Below are 13130 nucleotides of genomic sequence, written 5' to 3' on the forward strand. Positions count from 1 at the left end.
ACTTTAAATGAATCGGTATCGATCGTATGTGTACGATTATAAAGTAAAGAGTACATTGTTAAAGTAAACCTGCAGGTCTCGCCCTCTTTGTTTCCAGCACACAGATCTCTGTGATGAAATAACCAGTCATAAAAACGTAACAGCTAAACGTGCGGTTAGAATAAAGTGAGGAATATTTTCCCTTTTATGTTTTTCCATCAAAGTTTGCTTCCAGGACTTAGAAGTGCATCCCTTGATACTTTTCCAGGGGCCTTCAGTATCAGTATTGAATTTCTCTTTGATACATGGATTTGTTTACTCCATTCTCTCTCTCCGGTGACCTTTGAACTCTTCGCTCCGTGCTTTCAGTCTCCTCTCACTGAAGCTGAGCAGTGGCCTGTTCATTCTCCCACAGATTACTTTACTTTCCTGGCATTTCCTTTGGTTTTTATTTCTTATTTCCTCCTACCTTTGTTGTATCTGCCCCCGCGTGACCCCTGCACAACACACTCCTCTATTAGAATAGGGGGGGGCTTTGTGCCTGTGTGTGTGTGTGTGTTATCTAGATCCCTCAAGCGTTGAAGCTTTGATCTCTTTCTTTATTTCAATCTGTGTCCGGACTCCAGCAAGACTGCTGACTCATCTTGTTGTTGAGGTTTGTGTGCGTGCGTGTGCGTGTGCGTGTGTGTGTGTGTGTGTGTGTGTGTGTGTGTGTGTCTAATTTCTATTGAAATTAGAGGGTGTGGTGGTTCCTCAGGGTGAAGTGAATCTTGTCAATTCTGTGAAAAAAAATTTAGGCTTACATTTTTTTAACAGTCATCGCTGGAGAAACGTTTTATTTGTCTTAGTCACAATTTCCTGACACATATTCACTAATTCAAAGATATTTTAAATGTGCAATTCTGCGTTATAAACAGTGTTTCTGTCAGTTGTGGTAAATGTTATTGTTTCATTGCCTTTAAATCCAGGATTTATCCACAGACAAAAAAATGGACTTTAAAAGGTTTAAAAGTGCAGCCAATGCAGAAGTATCCTGGACCTGCTTTATTTCAAATGGCCAGCAGGGGGCGACTCTCCTGGTTTCACAGTCTGATTGTGGCTCAATTCATTTATTGCTTCAGTACATTTTTGTTGTGTAAATTGCTGGTTTGAAGTCTCTTGATGTTCATTATGTAAAGTGAAATGGACAATAAAGCAAAATATGCTTTAGAGCTTGACGACCGTGTGATTGACAAGTCGCTATCATGGCGACCGTACCGTGGCTGTCACACAGGAAAAAGAGGTGGAAATGCATACACACGAAATGTAGTCAAGATGTTGATGGCCAAACGTGAGGCTTCAGTAAACCACTGGGTGACATCCACCCGTCTTTAAACAGTCTATAGACTCAATGAAACACGTGCTGTTGGCCGTGTAATAGGGGTGGAACAGAACATAGATATGCCAATATATGGTCATCCTGACTCGTGCAACATCGCAGAATTGCTGTATCGTGATATTATCAGTATCATCGGTCGTGCATCGTATCATATCGTGAGTTACCCTGAGATTCCCTCCCCTGCTGTGTAACTTGAGTTTCTGGGGCATCTCTTTGTTGTGTGAACCTGTGCTGTTCTTGTGTGTATTAATGTCAGTGTTTCCCTAAAGGGATGTTTGCAGAACATGATTCAACCCCGTGTTGAGTAAATGCCAGCGTGTCAGTCTGTAACATTCAAAGAAAGAGGCCGTCTCCATTCAACTACTCCACAGTCATATGTGGAGACAAACACTAAGGAAGAGGCAGGACTCAAGTCCTCTTGTGACACTAGTCTCGAGAGGACTGCATGCAGTCATATGAGGCTTTATTTTTAGTAATGGGAGAGGCTGCAGTCGTGAACATGGTAAACACAGGTTATTGCTCTTTTTAGAGGGTTGTTGAGAGATTCTGGAAAAGTCTGTTTAGAAAGTCATGAACAAAGGAGAGAGGGCAAGACTGACAGAAGGAAAAATAGGTTGTATGTGAACAAGAAGAAGAGTCAACAGTCACACAGCCATGCCAAAAGCATTGAAGCTAAATGTTAGCATGCTAAAATTGACAAAAATAAGATAATAGTGAGATAATCAGGTGATGATTTATTCTGAGGGGGACATGAATGCATGTATAAAATTTCTAGAGCCTAACTGATATGTGATTTTTAACGTTGATGCAGATTTAGTTGGAGAAAAATATGAAGGCCAGTTCAGGTAATTGTGCAGCTGGAATGAAAACAGACCTCTTTTATGTGGATTGTGCCATGGCTCTGCCCTGATATGACTGTGCAAAAGGTGTTTGGTAGGCTGCTTTCACATACAAATAACTTTATTTTAGAATATATGACCTAGCGCCAACCACTGTCTGCTCATCTGTGATGTTGTGAGTGCTGCTGACAGTGCACAGAGTGTTAGAAACTTTGGAGTTGGATCGCGGTCTGCAGGACAAACTATGTGATGATCTAAATCACACCAAGCATTGTCCTGTAAAAAAGTTTTTACAACAAAACATATCGTAAAAAACATGCACACCGACATGTCTGTGAAAGGCCTGTATTGGCCTCGTAATCTTCGCCAACCAATATTTACGCTCTTGTAACGATCTGCACTGACAGGAGTGGAACCCAAATGCACGACACCAGACAAATTATCAGTGTAAATATAAAATATTTATTTACATGAAATCAGGGATACCAAAGACAGTGATTATATAATAATTACCTGATCTTTCCCTGGCTTCAAACCTGACTACTACTAAACCGAAAATCACTCTTAACAGAGGAAAACCCGAATCTAGAGAACAATATACATTAATCGTATAAACTGAAAATCACTCGAAGAGGAAAACCGGACTAAATAAAGAAACAAAAAACGCACTCAACCAACGAGGCTCTATGCTAAGAACTTTAACATGAAATTCTTCTCTAACTTGAGGAAAAACAAACAAAGAGAATCTCTAAGCTGACCAAAATCACAAGCAAACAAAAATATATAATCTTGACTAGAACTCTCACAGCCTTCGCTTGAACAGGAACATGGAACATGGAATTGGGAAAAGGCTGGGACGACTGACATAGAGACAAGTACGAACCGGCACAGGACAAAGGGAGACGCCACTATATGAACATGAGAAGGGGAATCACAGGTGAAAACGATTAGGGAGGGGCCAGACAATCACCAGACGAGGGGAACACAGGGGCAGGAAGTAAAGTGATCTGAAGCAAGAGGGAGACAGGGTTACTTTCAAAATAAAACAGGAAATGACGAGACAACATGAAAGAACGAGACAAGTAGGGTAACTTAACTGAAGGAAAATGACGAGACATGACAGCTCTAGTATTTTCAAGGCAGTCCGTCCAGTATTTCTTCACATTTCACTAAAACTCATAAAGATCAACCTCATGTTGGCACAAGAGGACAGTTTCATTACAATATATTTCTTGTTTTATCCATTGTGGACGGCAAGGGGGAAGGCATGCAACAAATATCCTTGGACAGAATTGAACAGGGGAAGTAAAGATGACCTCTATGTGCCATAGACCGAGAGGGCACACACACACACACACACACACACACACACACACACACACACACACACACACACACACCACATGTCTGAATCATCATGTGCCCTCATGAAGTTTGCACACGTTTGTTTGCCATAATGTCGAACCTGAGAATCCCCCGAGCCTCGCGAGCATCTGCATAAGCTCCTGTTTCATCTGGAGAAGGTGGTCATTCATCATTCATCATCACGCATCGAGGTTGGAAACACAGTTTGCACATTTCCCTGTGAGATGAACCTGAAAACGGTGTCACTGCCTTCCGTGAGGTTCGGGTCTAAAGTCAGCCGGTGGCTCCCTGAACCATCTTTAAGCTTGAGTGCTCCCATTTGGTGTCTCAGCCAAGAGCTATAAATATTTGACGCCAGGGGATTCTTCTATAAAGATGTCCTTTTCTCTCGAATAATTTGTTCTTTACCTTTTCTATCCAGGTGCTAATCTGCCGTAACTACATGGGGAACATGGACATGAACGAGATTGACCACTTCATGCCCATCCTGATGAAGAGAGAAGAGGAGGCTGAGATGACGCCTCTGGTCACGCATGGCGCTTCACACTTCCTGTGGATCAAACACAGCAACCTTTACTGTATCCTTTGTGAGATCATGTCTGAATAATGTCTGTTGAGAATTCGGGAGTAAATTGATTTAAAGCTCCATGTGAGTTCGCCGTGGTGGAGTAGATTTACAGTAGATCTGTGTGGCCTCCAGCTCTGTTGAAGCCTTCCGCTTCATGTCCCTGCAGCAGGCCGCCTCCCAGCTCCTGCTTTATCACATTATGTTTCACATGGAGCTGTAACATTGAGCACAGATTCACTGTGATGTGCTCTGCGCTGTATATCCTCCTCTCTTCATGCCAGATTGGGCAGTCAAACTTCCTCACACATTATTAATTCAGCATGATATTGCAGTTGTGAGAAAGTGCTATTCCCAGTGCACTGCATTAGACAACTGAGCGGCTTTACCTCCCCGTGGCCATGTTCTCAATTGCTTGCAAGTGTGATGCACCCTGCTAACTTTTTATGTCATGGCATTCATCTCAGAACCACCCGCAGTATCTAAAAGATGTTCGCCAGCTCATTTATGCGTCTCTGCTTCATAAAAATTTGCATGTTTTTCAACTCTGATTCTGTGCCTGTCACGTGTAGATGTACAGTTACTTCTTAACGCTCCTTCCTTCAGTGGTGGCCATGACCAAGAAGAACGCCAACGCTGCTCTGGTGTACTCCTTTCTTTATAAGATTGTACAGGTGAGTCTGTTACCTACTGTAAGACCTCAGTGCAAAGCTGTTAGTTCTACTTGCTTCCTGTGTTTTTGCTTGATTGTTGTTGGTGAATAATCTGTATCATGTTGGTTGACGGGCGTATGGTATCGTTAAATATGCGCATCAAAGTATCCTGATTTTAAGAGATGATTCAAGAGGATTGAGCTCTCCTCCACAGAGTGCATTACTCTCTTAATCAGGACATCATGGTCATTTGTCAAAGGACAAAAACAGAGCTGGTTTAGCTCAGTGGGTAGAGCAGACGCTCCATACACAGAGGCGACAGCTCCTGATACAGCAGCCGCAGGCTCGACTCCCGACCCCCACTCTCTTCTCCCCATATTTCCTGTCTCTCTCCAGCTCTCCTTTCTATAACGGTGAAAACGCCCCCAAAAATAGTCTTTAAAACAAAAAAAAAACAGACCCGTATTCATGTCATTAAACACTTAGTCTAGTGACCGGGCAAGAGGCCGAACAAGAGTAAATGTTTGAGTGGCTTTTACTGTTTGGCGAGGGCTCGAATTGAACACTGAAACTGTAGGATGGCAAAAATCCTCCCAAATGACCGATCCTGGCATGATGTGCCTTTAAACCAGCGTACAGCACGAGGCTGTTACAGAAGCATGTTAGTTCAAACTTGAGGTGCAGCTAATCCTCTTCTGTCACTGATTATATCCATCGATGCCATGCTTGGCTTCTCCAATACAATTTGCAGCTTCCTTACTGTAGAGGAATTTAACGAAGCTTGACAAAAAAGGAAGAAGACTCAGGAGGCTCAGATGGTTGAAGGAGCATATTTATGTTGATAAGGAAGAGTGACAGAAACAGTACACATGGAGGTGCAATTCTAACAGACCATTCCCCGTGCTCAGTATTTATCCTTTCAGGTGCCCATACTTACCATTACACAATGTGAGTAACAAACGTGAAAATAAGATCCCTAATACAGAGCGTTTTTGTGTTTGTGTCTGCAGGTATTTAAGGAATACTTTAAGGAGCTGGAGGAGGAGAGCATTCGGGACAACTTTGTGACAGTGTACGAGCTGATGGATGAAGTGATGGACTTTGGATTCCCTCAGACAACCGACAGCAAGATCCTACAAGAGTAAGACAACTGATCACACCACCAGTGAGGCTCTCTGTTCCTGCAGACATAGTTAAATGAGCTGTGCTTCAGCGGTGTGTTCTGACACGTTCAGTGCAGCAGGAATCAGTGAAAGTTGCTGTAATTGCCGCACTTCAGTCTGATTTAATCACATTAGCTCGAGTGGAAGCAGTTTTCCAGTGAGGTAACAGCTTTGTGTTTAATTCTGACCAGCCGCGATGGGAGTAAGAGTACATGATGATTCTGTTTTGAAGTGCCATCGGCTTGTTTGTTCATTCTGCGGAGTACAGCTGGTGACTCCGCAGCTGTGATGAATGAAGGAGCTTTTATTCGGCGGGCGAAATGAAGTGAAGCAGCGACAATTCACGGCTCGACAAATGTTTTGTGTCACGCTGCATGCGCTCCTCTTAGCTGCTCAGAGAGGCATTTGTTTACAGGGAAGCGGCTTGACTTTAAAGTAGTAACGCACTTTTAATTAACGGTGAACTTATGATTGAAACGTACATATTTGCAATTTACATCATGTACCATTTTCCTGTCTCAAATGTCATTGGGCTTTTTTATTTGCTGTATGCGACTGGTGTTTAATTGTCTGTGCTGTTTGTGCACCAAGGCTGAGCTAATGCTGCAAGTGTGTGTGTGCATGTGTGTGTGTGTGATGTGTACAGTATGTGTGTTTAGTGTCTGAATAGGCCTGATAATTACCAGGCTCCTGTTGGCACTCAGACACAATGACACCGTCAGCTGGACACACTCGAGACTCTCAGACAGAGAAGCCCCGCTCTTCTCTCCTCCAAGGAGACACACAAATGTGTCATTCCTCTCTTACTGCACACACACTCACACACACTGAGCCTCTCTGTCTGTAAGCTGCTTTCAATTCTCTGACCTTTCAATGCCCCCGACCACCACAAAACCCCCTTTTTTTCCTCTTACGATAAAACACTAAGCACCTGGTGAAAATGTGTGTGTGTGGGTGGATGCAAAAGACTCAGCAAGTGAAACTATGTAGATGCACGTGAATGTATTGGAGTGTGTCTTGTGTGTGCGTGTTTGTTATGATTGCCATTGTTATGCTAATCTGTCAGTTAGCTGCCAGCCTCCCTCTTCCACATCCTTTCATTAGCATTTCTGAGGAGAATCAGGGCAAAACAGAACAAACGGCGAAGCAACAAAAACAACCCGACGTCGACCTCAAGCGCACTTGTTGCAGCCTTTCATCTCTCAGCGTTTGCAGTGTGTCGACATGCATTCAAGACCCTCAGTGGGAGGAACTGGGACAGAAACTAGGGGGGAAGTGTACCTCAAACTGTCAATCAATCTGAAACTTGTTTATTTAGCATATTTCTTGTAGGACTGTACAGTTGAAATAGTAGCAGTACCAATTAGTGTTAGTGTGTTTTGTATCTGTTCGACAGGCTTGGAATATAGACTGTGTATTAGATTTATACTTAGCCACAGAGACGTCCACCATTGGTTTGTTGACTACAATTTTAAGCCCCTACTTAAACCATGACCGTATTTAAAGTGGTAAGATAAACGGTAACTGCTCTCCACCTTGGCAAGGTGACGCCGGTTTTAACTCTTGATTTTCCTCGCTGTCGGTCGCTTTCCTTTTCAGACTGTTTGCTTCATCTGAGCGTCGAGTTTGTTTCTTTTTCTTTGGATTTTCACTTATTGTTGAAGTTGTATCTGTATTCATCCATCTTTTCTGTTTGTTCAGCCATAGTAGATTATTGTTTACTCACAACACTTGCAGAGACCGGAAAAGCAGCCGCTTAGCTCCGCCTTCCCTCTCTGGCAGACCAACCACTGCTGGCTGATGGAAACGCGTCACTAACTGGGCCCCGCTTGTGATTTTTTTCCACGAAAGTCGCCACAGACACTCAGTCTGTAATACTGCAAATGCAAAGACTTTCATCAGTGGGCCATAGACTCAATCACCATTGTGTTACCTCATTCAGTGACAGATAGAGACTTAACAGACATTTATGTAAATGAAAATCTCAAATTCAATTATTGGAATTTGCTGAGTTGACACCGAGCAGACAGCTATTAGCCCCCACCTTAGTAATATGACTTTAAGCCTTAACAAGCCTCAAACAGGTGAGTTTTTAAATGATGCAGTCCCTGTACAGTAGTCACGAGTAGAGACATTTGCTATAGAGGCCAAAATCACTTTTGTGGAAGGCTTTAAACCAAGTGGCAACTTCCGGTATTGAAATGAAGCTATTTTGGAAGTTCAAAAAACTGCAGTTCCCAGAGTGTCCACTTGAGGCAGGCTCCAAAAGCAAAAGAAAACCCCAAAATAAGTTGCATATTAAAATGCCATTTTTTTTTACAGCAGAAATAAACATGTTTCCAGCCTGGTACGAGAAAGGTTTTGTTCTCCATCGCTGAGGGTAAACTAGCTCATTCAGCAGCTAATGATCGAGCCTGGTGTGTAGACTGTAAAGCTTTTATAACTTGGCATGAGCCAAACCCTTGCTCCTCTGCAGCACCACCCTCTCATCTCAATATGGTGACTTCTGGCTACAGAAAACCTACATGGCGGAGGCCAAATCCCGAACATCACATTCATTTTCAGCCCAAGTGTTTCTTAGCTTTGATTGGCTTTAATGTTCTTGACTCTTGGCCCAGTTTCAGTCACCAAAAGCTCAACCTGCAAGTGAATCTGGAGCGTGACAGACCCGTCAATAGAACACGCACTGTTCAACTTTTGCATAAATACTGTGCATACAGTCCATCTCTTAAATTAGAAACTGCATATAGAACACACATACCGTTCTTGTGTCTGTATTTAGTTCACTGAAGTATAGACCTCCCGTATACACCAACACATGCGACGTGCATGTGACATCTGTTGTAAAATTGTACTCCAAAATAAGTAGCAAAAGTTACCTGGCCCGCCCACCTCGTCTGTAACAACACACTTTCAGCTCTGGTACTTTCACCCTCCAAAAACATTGGACTGTCAGCTATGAAAATGTGTTTGTTATGTTTGTCCTTCTTTACTGCTGGCTTTGCACTCTCCCTTTTTTGTAAAGAGGAGCCTGAGGACAGCAGATTCATGCCGAACATTGGGTCAGTAAGTCAGTGACTGTGGGGGAAATGAGGAGGAAGAGAAAAGGTGAGGGACAGCTGAAAATAGGAGAGGAGAAAGGGGGGGAAAGAAGAGGTCAGAGGCAGGTGCACCGAGGGAGCAGACGAGAAAAGCTATGTCCTTTATTTATGTGAGCAGTGCAAAATATTAGTGTGTGTTTTTTAGTTTGTCTGTACTGGACATTGTATTCAAAGAGACATGTGTGGCTCTGCAGTGGAAATGAGGCCAGTGAGCAGTAAACGGTGGTGGCAGGTGTTTGGGTAAAAACAGGCTTGGTCACATGTTGTTTATCTGAGATCTGCTCGCTCCTATTCTCATGACAAGTCATTACGTCTCCCTGGACACTGTCAGGGGATCTTTAAAACAAACTGGTTCTCCAGCTTGAACACAAAGAAACAGCCAAGCAGTTGTGACATGAAACAATGGATGGATCATTAATCAACAGATTCTTGCTGATAAACATGTAATAAAGTTTGTTTTCTCTCCAGATGTATGACTACATCTGATTAAGTAGCGATTAGGGCTCTTACATTTGCTGCTGTATAATCTAATTATTATTTTTTCGAAGCTGCATCAATCGACATCTACATAAATACAGTGGATCACATGAACACCCTGGACTCTGCACCTTAGGCTTTATGAAATACTATAGCTTCTGTTTGACTTGTTTTCTTTCACTCTCATCCCTCCCATTGGCATCGTTTCCAGGGGATGAATGTTTTAGTGTAAAAGCTAAAAGCCCACAGTATGCCAGTTGGCAAGCATCAAACAGCTAACATAAAAAGTTAGCTTGAGCAGCTTAAGAGACGGATATTTGCTTCTGCAGTTTATGGAAAACCTGGAAAAAAGACTGACATTTTGTAAGTGTATTTACTCCAGGTTCTGCGTAGGCAACAGTATGCCAGCATGGTCCACATGAGGAACTTTACAAGGTGATGATGTTACCTTAATGTCAAGTGTTGTTTAGGAGCCTAACTTAGAACGCTCTAAGAATTTCAGTACATGCTCAAGTTGTTTCACTCAAAGTTACATTTGGCAAGTGATCATTTTCTGTAATTGTGCTGTTTTTGTCATAAAACAAGGTCCTCATTTCTCTGCTGAAGCTGCTGGCAGCAACCTTTGACTTTAGCGGGCATATTCACTGTATCAAAACGAACTTAAAATTGATAGAAGATTTACCATCAACAAAAGGAATTGATGGGATTCCTGAAGTGTTAATCTTGAAGTTTCGTTCTCTTTGGCGGCACCTATGGTGATAAACGTTAATTGCAGGAGCACACTTCCCAGATATCCAGACAGTGCTGCATGTGTGACGTCCACGGTTGGCTCCGCTTGTAACTCTTAATTTTCCTCGCTGGCGGTCGCTTTCCTTTTCAGACTGTTTGCTTCATCTGAGCGTCGAGTTTGTTTCTTTTTCTTTGGATTTTCACTTATTGTTGAAGTTGTATCTGTAGTCATCGATCTGTTCTTTGTTTGTTCAGCCATAGTAGATTACTGTTTACTCGCAGCACTTGCAGAGAGCGGAAAAGCAGCCGCTTAGCTCCGCCTACCCTCTCTGGCAGACCAACCACTGGCCATAGGCTCAATCACTATTGTGTTACCTCATTCGGCGACAGATAGAGACTCAACCGACATTTATTTAAATGAAAATCTTTGAGATTATCACTTTAAAGAAAAGATTCCCTCTGAAGGTTAAAGTCTTTAAAGAATCCAAACCCATTAAAGCTGTTGTGGCATCTGGTGGTTCATATTGTCCCTTTATGACACTTGATGCTGCTTTTTGTTTAGCCAGGAAATCCTTAATGATTTGTTATCATGTAAACAAACGCATGTCGGTCACATTATTATCTGCGGCTGCAGTCACAATGGGTTTATGTAAATCTTTATTTTTCAATTACATCCATGAATAATCTTCATACGACATGAACAGCAAGCTGCTTTGATTTAGTCCCAGTAGAGAAGCTCATTTATGCCAAGTCATCAGGGTTGATTAATACAAATATAAAAAATAAACATTCCTCACAGATTGGGTTCATGTTGCAAGAAACATACAAATAATATTTGTTGCCGTTTCCTATTTAGGTTTTTACAAATTAATTGTATGTTGTTGATGTTACTTGACATATTTCTCCAAAATGGGGGTTCTGCCTCATTCTGGAGTCTTTTTATTTGGACAACAAACAAATGTACTTTTTGTTCCCCTCAGCAGGATTACAGACTGAATTTGGAAACACTTTTACTCGTGTCACAGCTTTCTTTCTTTCTGCCTCTGCCTCTTTCAGGTACATCACCCAGCAGGGTCATAAATTAGAGGTCGGGGCTCCTCGGCCTCCTGCCACCGTCACCAACGCCGTTTCCTGGCGGTCAGAGGGCATCAAGTACAGGAAGAACGAGGTTTTCATGGACGTCATCGAGTCTGTAAATCTGCTGGTGAGGACAATATTTGCTTTGCGAGCATTAAATCTTATAAAAGATATTTTCAGATGGTAAGAATTTACTTGCTTCATCTCTGATCATCCTCGTAGAACTCCTGCATAACATCAGGCCTTTATATGCATCAAGGGTCCTGAATGGGATCCATATTCTTCATCACACTGTAATTATAAAATGATGGATTTTCTTCAGCAGCTCAGTTTAAATAGTCAGAGTGCTCCACTGAGGCTCAGTGTGTGCGTCAGTGTTCTAATTGTCTGTCAAAGCTCTGGCATGTTTTGACTCCTCCAAACAGCTTTCCTCTTTCCTTGAATTGAGAGGCGCAGGAAGCGGTCTACAACATGAACCGTCCTCTATTCTTCTTCATTATAATATTATGTGCTGTTTATGTTTCATCGTTGTGTGCAGTCAGGAGGAACTTACACAGTGCTGTTAAGGAGACACAATACTCAAGGTCACATCGAGGTTTTCATGCCTTAAATAGTGATGTGAACATACATCATTTTAGACTTTAGATCCGTGGTTCTCAACTGGTGGATCGGGACCCAAAAGTGGGTCGCGGCGCTGTTTTCAGTGGGTCACAGAGGTGTGATTGAAAAAAAGAAAGTTGTGGCAAAAATGTTACGCTGTGCTTTTATTTTGAAGGACATGGGTTTCCTATGACGTGCATGCAGTAGTAGTGTAGTTTATTCACACCCCATGTTTCCACTGATTGGGTAATCCCAGCTACAGTTACATTTACATTCTTGAAACTTGGTGAGCCCTGATGTAGTTGCATTTATGTTGCACTCTTTTAGTTTCCTTCTGTTGAAAAAGAGCTGCTGAATGAATTGTAGAGGGAATATTTTCCTGCACTGCTACCTGCTGGTCGTTTTGCTCGATTATACTGTTTGTGTTTTGTGATGTTTCGTTCCATCTCAGGTCCAAACTGCACCATTTCTCATTAAATAACCGATTGAAGATTTTTTTGAAGAAAATTTGGGTCGCAAGTCGTCATTAAGGAGGTGATGGTGTGTCCTGAGGCTAGACCAGTTGAGAAACACTGCTTTAGATGGCATCTGTACTAGAGATAGACCGATATGGTTTTTCAGGGCCGATACCGATACCGATTATTAGTAGTCAAGGAGGCCTATAACCGATATTTGGAGCCGATATTCATTTGCAGTAAAAGTTAAAATATTGGCGTCAAAATTTTGAATATACAAACTCCAACACTTAACTTTGTTTAAATGCCTTTAAGCATATGTTTATTAAACAAACAAACAAAAAGCGCAGGGAGTTCCCAGGGTCAGCAGCATCTCTTATGAAGTTAACTGAAAATTTAAATAAATAAATAACTTCCTGAAGTTTTATAAAGTAAATAAAACAAAGAAAAAAAAAATTGCAAAGAAATGAACTCTTATCAGATTTATAAAAAAGAATAAATAAAAAAAGGCAGATCAGCCCGGCCGATAATCGGTCTATCCTTAATCCGTACCTGCTGATAATGTTGTATCTGCTGTTAAATGTAGTGATAAATCCCCATTAAAGTAATAATCTCGAAGATTTTCATTTAAATAAAGTCACTATCTTTCGCCAAATGAGGTAACACAATGGTGACTGAGCCTATGGCCCACTGATGAAAGCCTTTGCATTTACAGTATTACAGACTGGGTGGAAAAAATCACAAGCGGC

General features: G+C 42.0%; 1 protein-coding gene across 1 annotated transcript in view; it reads left to right on the forward strand.

Annotated features, from left to right (window-relative positions):
• ap1m3 (adaptor related protein complex 1 subunit mu 3) overlaps positions 1-13130 on the forward strand; it is a 40324-nt gene that overhangs the window by 6276 nt on the left and 20918 nt on the right. Inside the window, exons 2-5 of the mRNA XM_069680417.1 lie at positions 3983-4139; positions 4733-4800; positions 5790-5920; positions 11306-11453. Coding sequence (XP_069536518.1) covers positions 3983-4139; positions 4733-4800; positions 5790-5920; positions 11306-11453 — 504 coding nt within the window. The remainder of the gene's footprint in view (positions 1-3982; positions 4140-4732; positions 4801-5789; positions 5921-11305; positions 11454-13130) is intronic.

This window comes from Semicossyphus pulcher, unplaced genomic scaffold (assembly GCF_022749685.1).
Source record: "Semicossyphus pulcher isolate SPU_LCO1_2020_fin unplaced genomic scaffold, fSemPul1.0.p SCAF_4, whole genome shotgun sequence".
NCBI lineage: Eukaryota > Metazoa > Chordata > Actinopteri > Labriformes > Labridae > Semicossyphus > Semicossyphus pulcher.